The following is a 15982-nucleotide window of genomic DNA, read 5'->3' as shown; positions in this document are numbered from 1 at the left end:
TGTTGAGTTGATGCATAATTTGGTATTAGTGTGCTTTAATTTTTTTTTTTTTTTTTAAAGAACTTTTGGTCACTGGAAAAATAAAAGGTTTATTTTTAGCAGCGCTCCTGAAATTCTATTTTAATCTTACTTTGCCCTGTAACTTAAAAGTCATCGTTTTACTCTCTGAAACTCAAATTCGTTCCACTTTGACCTGTGGACTCTCACTTCTTACCTCCTCAAACATATGAGAGACCCAACATCCAATAAGACTCTGCCACATGTGCAATAAACTTGATTATAAATCTCCATTATGCTTTAACATTCAATAACTAGAGAATATTAAGTTTAAATGAAATTGAAGAGATGGAAAAAAATAAAAAAGAAATTGATTAGCATGTCGCTCCCAAATCAAACCCACATAAGAAATTAACGCATCTAGGACAACGTGAAATGAATTCTAAGTTTTATAGAAACGACTTTTAAGTTTCAAAGAGCAAAATAAGATCAAAATCGAGTTCTAGGGACAAAGTGGAGCAAATTATGAGTTTCAGGGAGTAAAAAAGCAACTTTTAAGTTACATGAAGTGAAGTGAGATTAAAATCGAATTTCAAAAGGCGTAACAAAAAATAAGCCGAAATAGAATGGTATACATACATTTGTAAAGGGCTTTACCCCAAGTGGTTTTTATTCACCCAAGCCCAAGTTTCTGGACAGAACCAGTTTGGAGTTTAGTTTTATTTTGGGCCTTGAGCCCGGTTATACCAATACAGAGGAAAGAACATCAAACATAAATATTCCGCGAAATTTGGAGGGAGAAGAATACTCCACGGTAAACTTGGGATCTTTGAAGAAACGAAAGCGTGACCAGTGCGAATCGAAATCGGTAATAAACCCTAAACCCCTAAATTCTCAGTACTAATCTCCTTGCGTGTGGAATCCCTAATTGGGTTTCCGAATTGTAAACAGGATAAAGCGTTCTGGGTTGGGTTCTCTGCGTTTTCTCTCGAAGCATTAGAATTATGGAGGGTTTGCAGAAGTTGATTGGGAAAATCCCGAAAGACCCCCCAAAATTGGGCTCCGCTTCGGCTTCCTTCGACCCTCACCGTGGGACTGAAGGTCTCGCCGCCGCTGTCTTCCTCCGATCAGTCTCGTATTTTGCTCAACAGACCCACCAGGTACCTGTCTCTCTCTTTCTCTCCTTGTTTTTTACTTTACTTGTTCAGTTCTTTGAAGTTTCAGAATATTTTATGGATTCTGTGAATTGGGTTGCGTTTGGTTTGTAATGGGAGGCTTGGATTTGCGAGTTGTCTTTGAAATACCAAATTGTTGGATTTTTTGTTCAGTGATTTCCCCAATCATGGTTTAGGGGTCTTAAGGCTTGGATTTTGTGGGGTTTTTCTTTCAATGATTTCCCGAAAGCGGGTTTCACTTGATTTTAAAAGAGTTGAGGTTGATGCCTTAATCAGCCATGAATTTGTTTCTATGTATGCATGTTGAATGTAAGCACTGAGTGTAAACATTGGATGTTGCTGCCGTTGTCGTCTTCTTTTTACGGCAATTTTCAATGTCTACTTGCAGGCAATTGGTGTCACTGTGGACGTGCTCAAAGCTTTGTACAATTTGCTTTGTTGCTGGAATTGTGGTTGGTTACACGCTGAAGCGACGTGTCCGAAGTTGGACTTCCAAACTTCTCAAGAAGATCAGAGATGATTGATTGCTACTGGATCTCTTTATACGAATCCATCTAATGTGTTGCTCTCCATAGAAGAACGATTCTCCACCAATAGTTGTTTGCTCTAGAGGGTGCAATTTTGATTAGCTTCCCCAGGTTATACTAACCCTGCATCTGACCTGATTAACAGATATTGTTAGCCTTCGGCTTTCTATTATGTTAATGATAAATTTTACGAGTTAACTATGAGCATGATTCTGTTCCTGTAGTTTTGACTTATTGCATCTGCCGATTTAGCTTCGCTCGCATACTTGCATGGATCTATGTGATTTAAGTCGGATGAATTCTGAATACATCAAGTCAGAAAGGTATCCCTTTTGCTTGTACACCTCCATGCTAGGTTTTATCCTTTTCTTCTTGTTTTTCCATCAAAATTGCAATACATCGGGCTCATATTTGCTAGAATTTTGTTTCGTATTGTTGTAAACTAGCTGAATGTGTCAAGCACTCATAGTTTCGAAAGCTGGGCATTATATATGATAAGCAATTACATTTACATCTTTCTAAGCTACCATCCTCATACATTTATGATTATCTTTCTCTACGGATACTCCAAATGATTAGAAACGAATTGCTGCTTGGTATTTTGATGATGATGGCCTTCTAGTTTTAAAAATACTCCTTGTGGAATTCAAACCGTGTCGTTGTCTTCTGGCTGAGTTCATGCGATAGCACCTTCAGCTCCTTTGCCAGCATTGGCACCCCACAGTAGAATACCCCTGCAAATTAACTGATTCGTTCAGTCTCTCGGTTTTTTTATTTCGTTGCTCGAACAGATGCACGCTTAGGGTTTAGGAAACTGGGTTAAAAGTTTGTAAGACTTTCATCTCGTTCTGTTTTAAACATTTCGGTTGTGGTAGAATATCTTTACCTACTGTTGAATACGGATGCTTGGAAGCTATCTTGGTAAACACTTGTTTCCAGTCTGGTCTTGCGAAGTGAGTTCTTACCTGCAATGCATGATTCAATGTTTGAAAGGTCATTAACTGCTTAAGAACACAATTTACCGCGCTAACTGAAATAGCGATGAAGGATCATACTCGGGTGCCAGATAGGATGTCGACACCATGTTTGGCGTGGTTGAGAGCTTGGACCATGGTGATTAGAGTCGACCTGGCGTCACCCTCTTCATAGACACTCGTAAGATAGTTGTGGAGCTCAATCTGACCCTGTAATAAGAGAGAAGGTTAAAAGACTAGTAACTTGGCAGTAGCACATCATCAAAGTTGAAGATAATTATGACGTAAAATGGTAAAGAAATTCGTTCATTACTTTGTGATCCATTTCTGCAACCTCGTCCATGACTCCTTTAAACCACTCAAAAGATCCAGGCTCTCTGGTAACCCAGTAGAAGTGAGCATTTGTAGTCTTCTGAGATTTCTTCTTGTCAACGGGCGTCAAACTTGAAGACATAAAACTATTCGGGCTGTCGTCTGATCTACTAGTTTCCGTATTTGAATCCTAGTTCATGATCAATGTACTGTAACTTAGTTATCAGTAACAGAGAAATCTATCGAAACACTGAAACGTTGTACTCGAAGAGTCGGATATTATGAATTGTACCATTTGTTCTTCTGCTGTTCTTGCTCTGTCAAGAAGATCTCTAAGAATGCTTATAAAAGGGGTAGCTCCGATCCCAAGCCCCACGAGGAGCAAGACATCGTAGTGCTGGTAGTCCTGCGCTGGCGCCCCATATGGACCGTCAACAAACAATCTGGGTTGGCTGCATTGATGTTGCATGTAACATTAATAATCCCATACATACACTGACTGTAAATCTCGGAAGGTAAAATATTGGTTCATACCCTCTCTGATCCAGATTTCGCATCTGAGCAAATCTTGCTGGATGAACTACAGATGAATCATCTTCCTCCGCTATGGCTCGCTTCAATTCTCGAGTCCAGTCTCCTACTGTTCGGATGTGAACGCTGAGGTACTCGTCTCCTGGTGCGGAGGTAATGGAAAATGGATGCCTGTAAATAATAAAGGAATGGTTCAGTACTTATCGTTGTCCGGGTTCTTTTTCTAATTTACATTTCCTGAAAGACGAAGTTTAATATGAATCAGACTCACCATTCAAATGGGGAGATTGTAGGGCATTGAAGAAATATGTACTGCCCACTTTTGTACTTAAATCCAGGTGGTTTGGACATGATTAAGCTAATCACATTTCCGGGGAGGACCGAAGCCTGTGAACAGAGTCAGAAACCAACAATCCCTAAACTATATGAACAGGTTCGAGTTAAATTTTCTTACCTTTAACATCTTAACCGAATAATGCTTCGATCTACATGTTCTCAGACTGCGCTCCGCTACATAGAGCAACAACGGAACACAGATGTACATCCATGTCTGCTAAGTAGTAAAACATTAATTACTCGATGGTCGATGCAATCAGTTAACAAGTAAATGAAATTTCCTTTGTAATTCTACTGTGTTATTGTTCACATTTCGTACCGTTTTCTCGTACCACCTGTGGGCTAAATACAAGCAGCTTCCATGGATGATTAGCAAAATGTAGACAAGACCTAGCAGATGATGAGAATACCAGAATGCATTAAAACCAGTCAACTTGTTGAAGGGCGCAGGAAGTCTCACCATGTTCCTCCGAAATCTATGAGCTGCTAGCGTGAAGGAGATGGCTATTAAAATCACCATCAAAATTCCAGTCGCGCCTTCACTTCCGGTGAGCAGGAATTCATAGGTGGGCTTTTTGTTATGGAAATCCGAGGATAGTGGTGCAAAATTTTCCGGCGAAGAGTTTACCAGGCGAGGAAAGTCGCACGCCAAATGGTTCCCGGCGTGAATGGTTATTCCAATTGCTATAGAAAATGCAATTATCTGTGGTAAAATAAGATCAGTATAAACAGAATGTCACATTGTTGTGTCTTAAGGAAAGAAAATTGAGAAAAAGCACAAAGCCGACTACAAATAGGCGACAAAATGCACTGGTTTATATACGATTTATTATCTGTTTAGTATTCCGAGTCAGTGAAGATTAGTGCTTATACCTTGTGGAAATTAATGTTGTCATCAAATGGGATGAAGGACCTAGCTCTTGTAGACCGAAGCCATGTCAGCGTGTTTCGACAGACCGGTAGGAGGATGAGAGCCATGTTAAGCTTGAGAGTCTCTGCAGCCCCTTTGGCCACTGGCAAGCAGTAATGCATGACCTGAAATGTAGCCCTATTTTTTCTGTACTGGTAGAATTTCCATACAAAAAGGCAAGCCATTGCAACAACCCACAACAGTAAAATCCAACCACGCCGCCAATTCTCGAGTGCGAGACACTGAAGTGAACGGCTCAGTCTCCGGACCAGATTCTTGGGCTTCAAGGAACTGGGGTTCTGACTCCAAGGTACACTTGCTGTGCTCAATGGTCTGCTGTAGTTTATGTACACGTCCCTTTGTAGAAGCAGTGCTTCCAATTGCCATAACTGATAAAATGATATTGGTAAAACATCATCAATTTCCTGATTCAAGACCCTAGAAAGACGATAAACCTTTGAATGTGACGATCACACTACCATTAGTAAACGAGTACACGCGTTAATTATATTGGTGAATTGATAATGTGCCATGACAGTGTGACGGTCGCTGTTACAAAGTTCGATGACAAACTTTTATTCGAAGGTTGTTTTAATTTTACCTCGATGTAACCGAAATTTTCGGGATCAAGTTCTTCCATTATCAATGAAGCATACTCTTCGGCTTGTTCTTTGAGCTTGGATAGCTTGTTTGCAGAAGCACTGAGCGTTATAAGCTGTAATTGAAATAATTAGCAAAAAAAGGACAAAACGAAACTTCATTAGATTGTGCTAATTAGATTCAACTAATGCATGAAGTAGTTTAACAGACGTTTTTTTTTTTTTTTTTTTTTTTTTTTACTGCAGTTAACAGTTTTTACCTCTTGAACTCCTTCCATTGTGATTCTTCCATCTTCATTGATGTCCGCCCTGAAAATTAAATATAAAAAAAAAAATTAGAAAACAACTTTTGACCAACTAAAAACCCAAGGAAAGTGATTTTCTCTCTAAATTTCTAGTTTTTCGATCCAACAAAAACCATGAGCAACTTTTTTTTTTCTAACCAGAGAAACACAACCACAAATAACCAAAGGCAAAAGATACACGCAGTTCAAAAGCATTTAATTACATAACTTTTGTTTTAAAGCTATTGAGGTGGAGACATTTTTTTAGCGTGTCTGGAATATAGGACGGAACATCACATTTCATTATGTAATTGAAGGAAAGTATTTTTCAAGTCTTCTCTAATTGTATAATTATATATAGTATTACGCTATGACGCCATGTATTCTGCACATTGAAAAATCTGTCGTTGAGATGGGAAAGGTTGAAGTAGATAGAACACAAAAAGACATAGCATAGTTAACCCTATGCGGGTAAGATTCTCTCTTTTTGGTCAACTGAACAAAAATCTCACACAAACACAATGCACAACTGCAACAGGCAAAATGCCAAAACACAATAAAAAACTCCAAGAACACAAGATTAATAACTCTCCAAAAGGGTGTGACTCATGAGTACCAATCACTTGATGTGTTGAGTGCATTAATCTTGAATGATACAACTATAAAAATATGCTACGATGAGTCATATGTAGGGTTTGTAATAATATTTTGCCATAAAATTATGTAAAACTCATGTACACGTAGAACATCTTAAGCTCCCACACGTCACTGACTTAAGCACCTCTCAGGCTCTCACTAAGACAATAATATAAAAATTAAAAATATCAAAAGAAAAGAAAAAACATAGGTACAAGTTAGGTCAGTTTATCATGGTGTCCGCCTTCTTTCACTCAAGTTTCACCTTAAGATACATTAGATTAGTTTAGAATTGGAGCTCTGTCTGTCTGGACCGTCGATTTGTTAGAAGCAAAATCATACAAACCTAATCAACGGCTGAGAATAGAAAGAAATGAGAGTGAGAGAGACCCACATGTCAAAGAAGATTTGAAGGCGCGCGTCGAAGCTGTTGTCGGAAATTTGCAACCAAAAGTCACGAAGCTCCTCTATTGTAATTTTGGTTATCTTCTGCCGCCGCCGCCTCGCCAATGCATCAAATATCCCCACCGCGAACTCCTCCGAATCCCCCATCCCTTCGTTTATACAAAATATCATCAATATTTTTCCCTCGCAATTTTCCGGGGAAGCAAACAGACAAATTTACCTAATCTCAACTACTAAACTTAATTAATATCAATTAATTAAACTTCTACGAGCACTTAATATTTTGTGTTTACACTATTTACCTATACATTCGCCGAAGTCTGCTCTGGCGAGCAAGCCGTCATTAGCGAGCGACTCGAACCTCGCCTCCACTTGCTGCCATTGCTCCGCCGCGTCATTTCCTCCGGCAGTCGTCTTGCTGATGAATCTAAGACCGTTGAGAGCTCTTCGCGCGCTCGATCTCGTCCGTTGAAGCTTGGCCTTCATCCTCCTCCCCTCGCGAGCTGACAGAGTGAACTCCACCGCCGACTCCGAATTTGACGCCGTCGTCCTCGAAGACGCCGATTTCAACCACCCGAACGTCCGCCGTACACTCCTCGACGTCGCGGAAAGACTCCTCCGTAAAATCCCGTTCTCCGCTACCGCCGACGACGTCAAGTCGTCGTTTGCGGGAGCGACGCTGCACACGACAATTGAGCCGTCGTCGTCGTCGTCGTCGAGCTCCAATGTGACTTCGACCAAGTCCTGGCTGAGGTCTCTGAGAAACTTCGGCAGCATTGCGCCGCCGACCGGCGACGGCGAGGGTAACTCAAACCCGGGGGTGTAACTCGACCGCTTCGCGCTAGACGACGCCGTCGACATCATTGTTTAGTTATTATAATTCTTGAGGTTTTCTGTGTTTGTTTGAAAAAAATGAAATACTTCGGATTTTTCTAGCTCTAGAGAGAGATACAAGACATGCACTTCTCAACCGATTCGTCCCTCACAATTTCTACACAAGTCGTGCCACTGCCACCTCCCTCTCTCCAACTCTCTTTCTCTCTCTGGAGAGTAGTTGAGTTTTCACTCAAGAACCTAAATTTGTCTCCCCGACTACAATACTTTTCCACTTACTTATAACAATTATATATATATAGGGAAGTGTGATTGGGACAGAGGAATTCCAACATTCCACCGCACGTGAGACCCTATTTTATGGGTCACACGTGGAGTACCACACATCAGCAACCACGTGGAGCCAAGGCGGGGCTCACCCGTTTGAGCTGGGCCAATGCACGTGGCATCTTTTGGCCTACGTGGAGCCATGTCAAGGCTTACCCATTTGCGCAGGGCCAAAGGGGACCCACCCGTTCATGTGGATGTACGGACCCGTTCCCTGGCTCTGATACCATCTTAAATTTCAGGTAGACGGGCCATGGGCCCACTCTAACAACACCGATACTGTCCTCACTTGGCCACCTACTCAATCCGTCAGGTGTGAGGTTTTAATACAAAAGGCCTTGGTGTTAGTTAGAGTGGGGTAATTATATTTAAAGGGTTTGTTCTCAAGCTCTGGCCGATGTGGGACAGATGAATTCTAACAATATATATATATATATAATAATAATAATATAAACTAATTAAAATTTGATGATCTTTGAAAGCAAAGGAGAAAGTACGTACTATATATACCTCCCCGTACTATATTTTCCCCGCCAATGATAAAGTGTGTTATTGGGATTTTATGATTTTGTAATCATTTTATAGGAGGAACTTACCATCTAAAATTTAAGAAGAAACAAAGTTTACGTTAATTGCAATGTTTAGGTTAATTGTCAATGATTATTGTACATACGCACATGTTGTACAGATAAATATTTCTGTATATGATGTATTTCTACAAGACAAAAACCCTAGAATTTATCTTTTTCCACCAACTACACTCTTGAATCTCACGTTTTAACTCTATATAAGGGGGGTGTTGTCGTAAATTTAGATTTGTATTTTATTTTATTTTATTTTGTCACATATATATTGTATCATACTCATGCAAGCATATACTAAACTTATTAAACTGAATTCCTCATGTATTTTACGTAACCCATCGAGTTATTTTGTATAAGTAATATATTTTGCCCTTAATTATATCATTATAACCATTAACCATGTGTTTGAAATGAGAACCATAATAATTAATCTGGGACTAGTGCTATATTTTACTCCATTGCAATAATACAAGATGACGTAAGTAGCTAGAGTGATGTGTATACTGATTGTATGCATCGTTTTGCAACATCACTTGATACAAAAATGAAGTTAATCATGTCATTTCGATATGCTTTTCGTTCAAGTTAGATACGGATGATGACAAATTATTGCTTAGGTCGAACTTAATTTGTACGTGTCACTCTTTGAATCTGGGGCTCATGATTTGTTATAATTTGATTTACAAATTACTTTAAAAAAGTTCTGCATGCTATCTCATCTGAAAGCTATAGCTTCCATCCTCTTGTCGTCGTTTATGGAAAGAATGTCTATCAAGCACCAGAGACATTTGAGGGAAGTAACTCAACCAATCCATTGACTTTAACAAGTTTGATTAAAGATCTAACTTTAGAGTAAACTTAATACTTAAAACTGTTCTGGAAAATTTTTGAGCTTGATGGTCACACTGCTATTCATGTTTGATGTTAATTACTAATGAACATGTATAATATGTACGGACGTATTGTGGATATTTTATGTACTTAGAGTATAGTATTAACAAATAAATACTCTTATTACAGTATGAGTAAATTGGTAACACCATGTGACAATATTTCAATATCGAAAAGCTCTTGTTAGAACGAGAACATTGTAAAATGGGAAGGATTTGTACTTCCAAACCCATTTGATCTTAATTAAATTCTTCCATTAATGTTTAATTTTTCTTGGTTAGAAAGCACATTACATACTTGAAATCCTATAGCAAACAAAGAAACCTTTCCATATGGCCTAGCTTGATCGATCTTGTACTCCCCTTCCCTCGTGCTGAAAATATTGTACTAGGCAACAACAACATTAAATAAATTAAAGAAATTAAGATTTCTTAAGCAGTATTTTGGTCAATTAGGTGGAACCTACTAATCAACTAGAAACAAAATGCATGGTTTAATGTGGACATTTTGTGATGGTGATACACCCTGGATTTGGTAAAAATCTAAGATTCCAAGCAAGTCTTTGGAATGACATGACACAAAATAAAATTAGTCCTTCAAGCAAGTTTTTGATGGTGATACATGCTGGGTGTGGCAAAATCTAAGATTCCAAGTAATTTAATCCTTCAAAATCAAGCAATTAAACTCATAGCTACCAATGCATTTCGTGTCCTTTCTCATTCCATTCATTTTATTTGCATGCTCAAAAATTTTAAATTGCCAGAAAGCTAAACAAACAAAATAGTATTAATAAGAATAAATAATCAGCAAGAGTAATGGCGGATTCAGAAACGTTTTTTTTTTCGGGGGTCGATTTGTACACTAACACGAACCAACAAAGATAAAATTTTGCTCTTATTAACAAGCTTAAAAGATAAGTCAACAATCCATTTTTGCTTACCCATTAACCCTGATCCAACCTACCTCCATTCAGAATCGTGTCATGCGTCTAAAGCGCATGCATTCTTTGAATAATTTTTTTTTCTCAATGCATTCTTTGAATTATACATGGTTTTTTCTTGTTAGAATTGTTTTGAAGGGGGGTAAGGTTACACAAAGATTATGAGTGAACGAAGACTCATCAATAACCACCACAAATTCCCAATGAAAACCAACAGTTTCTCTATCGACCAAAAGATAAACCAATAGTTTCTCAACAGAATATTGATTGTGTTCCAAGATAACTAAATTAAAAGGAACTTAATTAGGTAAATGATCTTCCAGAGATTTTGGTCATATCAGGCTCAAGCTGCTCAATTCTATATAATTGACCCAAAAAATATTCAGCTCCATGTTGATCTCAATTATGTGGCCCAAAAGATAAGAAAGTCTTTGTAATCCCGCAAGCAAATTAGTGGCCCGAGTCCAAAGATCACACTTATCATACACTATTGGCTGAAGCTGCTGAGCTCCTCATCAGATTCTGTGATTTTTCTGACTGATTTGGTTTCTATACTCCTCCAATGGAGCAAAAGAAAATTGTAATCTATTCAGCTTATAGAGTAGACAGATAAAAGACGAGTTTCAAATCGCTATCCTTAAACAACTATATATTAACGCAGCGGTAATTCATTTATCTATCTTGCGATTCAGGAAAATTTTACTGTATAAGCAATTACATTACATTTTTTAACCATTGAATATGACAGATTTATCTTTTACCCTGACATGATATAGAATGGTAGTTACTGCTAATTTAGTAATGTATGTTATATATTGTTTGTATGGTAGAAAATGATGCTTCGAAGTTAGAATCCATGCCTTCAAGTTTCATAAAGTAGCTTCTAGCATACATAGTAACATACTCTAATTTGGAAGCTTTAATATTAATGTCTTCCCTCTCCATCCTTATCAACAAATGTGGCTGGTAATGTATCCTTAAAAGTTAATTCATCTTTTTGGTCAGCTCAACAACGATTCCTCAGCATTTGTGATATGAAAGAACACAACAATGTTAATGAGTGCATGAACATGCATGAAATAAAGATTACAAGAAGTTAACAACAATAAAAAAAAAACCTTATTCTATTAAGTAAGGTCGTTTGTATGAATTATAGAATGCAATTGCACTCAGTTTTGAGCAAGTTTTTTATTAGCTCCAAGGTTTAGGATTCATTATCATAGAGATTCGACGTGAAAATAGAGTGCCATATGTCGACTACTTGACATCCACCTCCTCCTCCTTTATTCAGGCTTGAAACCTGCAACATAAGATAAACTTAAACATGCGGAGTTGCATTGTGCAATGATTAAGACCTACATTTTGTTTCAAAGATAATCTATTAGACTTTGGTAAAGTCATCATCTAACGTAACATGTAATGTAATGCGTGGGTTCAAAGTTGCTTAAAGTCGTCCAATGCTAATGGACCGTTTCTATTATATTTCAACACACAAACTTAAGGTAGAGCTTAAAATGTATACACTCTCATCACCCCGCTTTGCAAGTAACACGAAAAGGCCTCGTAGTAGTGTTGCAATCATTCCAAATAGGCGTGGATATAATATTGACATCAAATTTTTATTTATTTATCGTTATGTTCTTGAATTGTCATAAAGAAGTGATATTAGCGTTCTCGTAATGTGTTAATGTGCACGCCTCATTGATTATTTATTCTTCTTCATTCAACTTTTACATTCGCTCTTACGTGTGTAGTTAATACGGAGTGAGAAAGGAATCAATAAATGCAAAATAACAATTGAGGAGCGAGAAAGGAAACATAATGAAAACAAAGTGAAGCTATGAGTTCGCGTTCGTATCTTGGTATGATTTAATGACTTCATATACAAGCGTTTTCCCCAAAAAGAAAAAACCCAATAAAAACTAATGACTTGGCATCTCATAAACAATGACTTGGCATGGGATTGGACTCAAAGCACGTGGAAAAGCCAAAACTCAAAAACGAAAAGCGAAAGCTATCGCCCTTGTACACACGAAGGTCGTTCGAAGTTGAGAGTCATCAGCTATAAATATGCTCCTCTGTTTTGCATAACATCTCTTCTCTGCCAAGTCCTCGTAAGTTTCCACTTCATCAAATATAAACACACTTCTCTGTTTTTTCCTCTTTTTTTTTTTTTTCTTTTTTTTTATTTTTTTATTTTTTTATTTTTATGGTTTCACGAGAAAACAAAAATATATAAATTATTTATTTATTTGGATATTGAAGAAGAGAAGCCGTTAGGTTTGTTTGGTTCCTAGGAAAACAGAAAAAAACAGAGTCGTCCGAAAGCGTAGGCAGAGCGAGTGAGAAAGGAAATTTGGCTCCGAAAATTGATGGGATCACAAAAGTAGTAAACTGTAAAACTCCCAAAACATTCATCTCCCTTTTTTTCTTTGGGATTTATTTTCAATTATTATTAGCGAAATTTAGAATTTATTTTTTTGAAAAGAATCTCTCTCTTTGGAGAGCTAGAGCTCGCTGTGTTATTTCCTTCCGAAGCTCCCATGGCGTTTCTTGATCGGGTTTGCAGTTGATGTCCTCCCCCTCCTCAGGTAATTACATTTTTATTTGATATTCTCGTTTGGATTCATGGGTTGAAATTGGATTATCAGATTTATTGGCTTCTTTTTTCTGTGTAGCATTTTGATAGTGGTTGTTTTTGGTCATTTGGGTTCTTTTTATATATTCTTTTGGGTTTTTCAATTTGTAGATCTTGATTTGTGAAGTCAAATTATCACATCTGACATTGAACTGAAATTACATTCCTACAGGGATGAAATTATATATTTTATTGAAATTTCACAAGGAAAGATAAAAGAATTCACTTTTCAAAATACAGAAAATATTACCATGTTGCTATTTCATCTTATATGAATGAAAAATCTCAGAAATCGATGTAGGGATGGTTAAAGTTTGGAACTTGGGTGCAGAAATCAATATTACCATGTTGAACTTAATCCTTTCATAGTGGAAGAATATCTGATGAAACCTTTTCGTGTGGAATCGGACAATCTGATTTCTGTGGTGGGATTCTTTCAGCAATTGTGGTAAAACCTGTAGCAATGAATGAAAATGGTGGCACCAAGTTGACCGGAATCAGGCAGATTGTCAAGTTCAAAGAAATTCTGCAGAAGTGGCAAGCTGTCACGCTTGGCTCGAGGGCAAACAGCCCCCGAGCCAAAAGTAGTCCCCATTCTGAAAAAAGAGGAGGGGAGAGCACCACTCCCCGTTCTGATCGAGGCCATGGGGGCATTTCACCGGCAATTAGCAAGAGGCTAACAAATGTTCTTTGTGATTCCGACGAGGATATATGCCACAGTCCCGAACCGCCACCTGATGTCCCCCAAGGGTATTTGGCGGTTTATGTTGGACCGGAGCTTCGGAGGTTCATCATTCCCACTAGCTACCTCAGTCACTCCCTTTTTAAAGTATTGCTGGAGAAGGCTGAGGAGGAATATGGGTTTGATCATGGCGGCGGGCTCACAATCCCATGTGAGACTGAGACCTTCAAGTACCTCTTGAAGTGCATGGAGAACCATCAGAAAGCTCACCCTGATGACATCCCAGGTAAAAAACCACATACTTTACCAGTTACCTTTACGTTTTAGTGCCTTATAGATCAAGTCATCCTCTTTGATACCCATTATGAATTCTAAAACTCTCTAACCGCCGGTATATCTCAAGTCAATCACACAATCTTACACGTTTCAACCTACTTTCTCATATGGATGTGTGTAATTAAGATAAAATATCGACACAGTAACATCACAGGTGCATAAAAGTACTGCAGAAATAGGCCCTTGATCCATTTTCAATTTGATGGGTCATGGATCCACATTGCATAAATAATATTATTGTTTTCTTCACGAAATAGGTTGCTAGTTTTATTGATGTTAATTTGGTATTGTTGGTGGTTTTGCAGCTGGAGACTGGAAACTCATTCAATGAAGAGTAAGTGATCGTGATGAAGCTTTTTATTAGTGGTCCAGGTTTTTAGGGGTGTGATTTTCTGGTGTAAAGCAGGGTCTCTCCTTGTATTCAGACAGCTTTTTAATTTTTCTCTTTTTATTTTTTATTTTTAATTAAAGAACGATTAGAGAAACTTTAGTTAGATATTTTTAAAGGTGTGGTGCCTACAATTTGGTGCTTAGAGTGGTGGTATTGTTAACCTCTCTATTTTCTCTGATTGAATGTTACCTACATCTGATATTTGATCCTCAAAGTATGAAACACATTTGTCCTCCATCACAAAATATGCCAAATATTAATTAATTTCCTAATGAATATATGGTTGGCTAACAAGTTCTAGCCAGCTTAAGAAATGATTTTACAAGCTTTTTTCGCTCCCAGCATCTTTGTTTACTTATATCTCGTTATTTTCTTTTGTTTTATTCGATTCAAATATCAAAAATAAACATAAATGTGCATAATAAGAAACATCGTTTCAGGGAATAATTTGATGTCACGTGCTTAAGGACAATACCCATGTACAATCTCTCACTTTCTCTCTTCACATGGTTTCCAGGATCACAATCCTTAATCTACATAATTATTTTTCCAGTGGCCGTTGCTAATTAAGGTCGTAGTTAATATTATATACAACTTGATGGCAGTTATCATGTGAAGGACCAAATCAAATTGCAGACTTTATTTTAATGAGATATACTTCATAATCGAAAATAGCTAAAAATCTCTCATCGTCTATTAGTACAAAGACCGCATTGTATAGGACCTACAAAAGGTTAAACTGCTTGAGCCTTGGAATCGTGTGCTTTTTTGTTTTTTGGATAACAAAGAAGGGTGAATCATCGTAAACTAACTCAAAGAGTTGTTACAAATAAGGTGAATCCTAAAAATTCTATCATATCATCACATAAACAATCTATATTTAGGTTGATTCTCAAAATATTGATACCCAAGATTCATATTACAACTCTAATTAACAGAGCCTTTCCGCCGCACTGCCGCAGCAGGAATAATCATATATCATACAAAGCCAAGTTTTCAAATTAAAAGGCTAGGCTTATTCCAGGGAATTATAGTCTTTAATTTTGCCTTCTGGGTTGTACATGTCGGCCAACTTGGATCACAAATCAAAGATTACGAAGAGGAAAATTTTAGCCAAGTCGGAAGTTATTTTGGAAGCCCATTTTACCCAACAACCCGCAATGTCCCATTGATATTACTACCGGGTTAATTGTTTCGCGGAAATATGTACACATTAGCTTCTAAAGGTACCAAAAAATTTCACCACTCTGGAGCCAATATAAATATGCATGATAGGATTGAGATAATGTCACTTTTGCGTCTTTATTGCATGTAAATTTCTCTGCCGTTATTGAGAACGATGAAATAGATGCTTAAACAACACTAGAATTACTGGCACGGTTGGAACTTATGCAATAATTTAGAATAGAGGTGGAAGAAAAAAAATTAGTTGTGGTCCTTGTGCAAGAGAGAAAATTCATAGTAAATAGTTGTTTAGTTACAATGATAATTATATGATGTGGTCTAACTCCTAGCTAACCCCAAGGGATTGGTCAAGAGTTGAAACCTCCAATTCGGGTTCGAGCTCCCATGGATGCATGCATTTTGGGGTCATCGGGTTTGTTTTGGCGTAAGGTTTGACCGAGAGGCAAAAATATGACCGCCTCGTACACTATTAAAGCTGCATGAGGATG

At 37.7% G+C, this 15982-nt stretch overlaps 3 protein-coding genes across 6 annotated transcripts; 2 read left to right on the top strand and 1 right to left on the bottom strand.

Annotated features, from left to right (window-relative positions):
- The first annotated feature begins 727 nt into the window (after nt 1-727).
- On the top strand, nt 728-1897 carry LOC137746429 (uncharacterized). Its single transcript, XM_068486448.2, is given in 4 exon segments — nt 728-865; nt 949-1108; nt 1110-1157; nt 1561-1897. Coding segments are annotated over 3 exon segments (291 nt in total). The 5' UTR covers nt 728-865; nt 949-1001; the 3' UTR covers nt 1697-1897.
- A 212-nt stretch (nt 1898-2109) lies between these two features.
- On the bottom strand, nt 2110-7785 carry LOC137748848 (respiratory burst oxidase homolog protein E). Of its 2 annotated transcripts, none has more exons than XM_068489036.2 (14): nt 6989-7785; nt 6676-6835; nt 5622-5670; nt 5364-5477; nt 4726-5151; nt 4172-4555; nt 3971-4066; nt 3788-3903; nt 3520-3687; nt 3278-3437; nt 2987-3175; nt 2755-2883; nt 2586-2664; nt 2110-2433 (listed from the first exon to the last, which is right to left on the bottom strand). In XM_068489036.2, exons 1-14 carry the CDS (start codon nt 7548-7550, stop codon nt 2324-2326), a joined length of 2742 nt encoding a protein of 913 aa, XP_068345137.2. In that variant the 5' UTR covers nt 7551-7785; the 3' UTR covers nt 2110-2323. The 2 variants fall into 2 exon arrangements, with proteins under 2 accessions (XP_068345137.2, XP_088544178.1); XM_088688052.1 differs by having other exon boundaries at nt 2169-2433; nt 2590-2664; nt 6989-7692.
- Nucleotides 7786-12416: 4631 nt separating this feature from the next.
- LOC137748936 (uncharacterized) lies at nt 12417-14523 on the top strand. 3 transcript variants are annotated; one of them, XM_068489126.2, is made up of 3 exons: nt 12417-12853; nt 13270-13868; nt 14224-14523. In XM_068489126.2, exons 2-3 carry the CDS (start codon nt 13364-13366, stop codon nt 14247-14249), a joined length of 531 nt encoding a protein of 176 aa, XP_068345227.2. In that variant the 5' UTR covers nt 12417-12853; nt 13270-13363; the 3' UTR covers nt 14250-14523. The 3 variants fall into 3 exon arrangements, with proteins under 3 accessions (XP_068345227.2, XP_088544176.1, XP_068345226.2); XM_088688050.1 differs by having other exon boundaries at nt 13232-13868; XM_068489125.2 differs by having other exon boundaries at nt 12419-12853; nt 13341-13868.
- The last annotated feature ends 1459 nt before the right edge of the window (nt 14524-15982 follow it).

This window comes from Pyrus communis, chromosome 2 (assembly GCF_041283825.1).
Source record: "Pyrus communis isolate YQ-2024b chromosome 2, ASM4128382v1, whole genome shotgun sequence".
NCBI classification, from domain to species: domain Eukaryota; kingdom Viridiplantae; phylum Streptophyta; class Magnoliopsida; order Rosales; family Rosaceae; genus Pyrus; species Pyrus communis.
This window is presented reverse-complemented; position numbering and strand designations above follow the sequence as displayed.

Bases quoted from the DNA above. Each gene is read 5' to 3' on its own strand.
- LOC137748848 (XM_068489036.2), bottom strand. From the start codon at position 7,550: ATGATGTCGACGGCGTCGTCTAGCGCGAAGCGGTCGAGTTACACCCCC. The intron at 3,176-3,277 runs GTACAATTCATA...ATCATGAACTAG, and splicing joins GAACAGCAGAAGAACAAATG to GATTCAAATACGGAAACTAG. The intron at 2,434-2,585 runs GTAAAGATATTC...GTTAATTTGCAG, and splicing joins GCATCCGTATTCAACAGTAG to GGGTATTCTACTGTGGGGTG.
- LOC137748936 (XM_068489125.2), top strand. The intron at 13,869-14,223 runs GTAAAAAACCAC...GTGGTTTTGCAG, and splicing joins TCACCCTGATGACATCCCAG to CTGGAGACTGGAAACTCATT.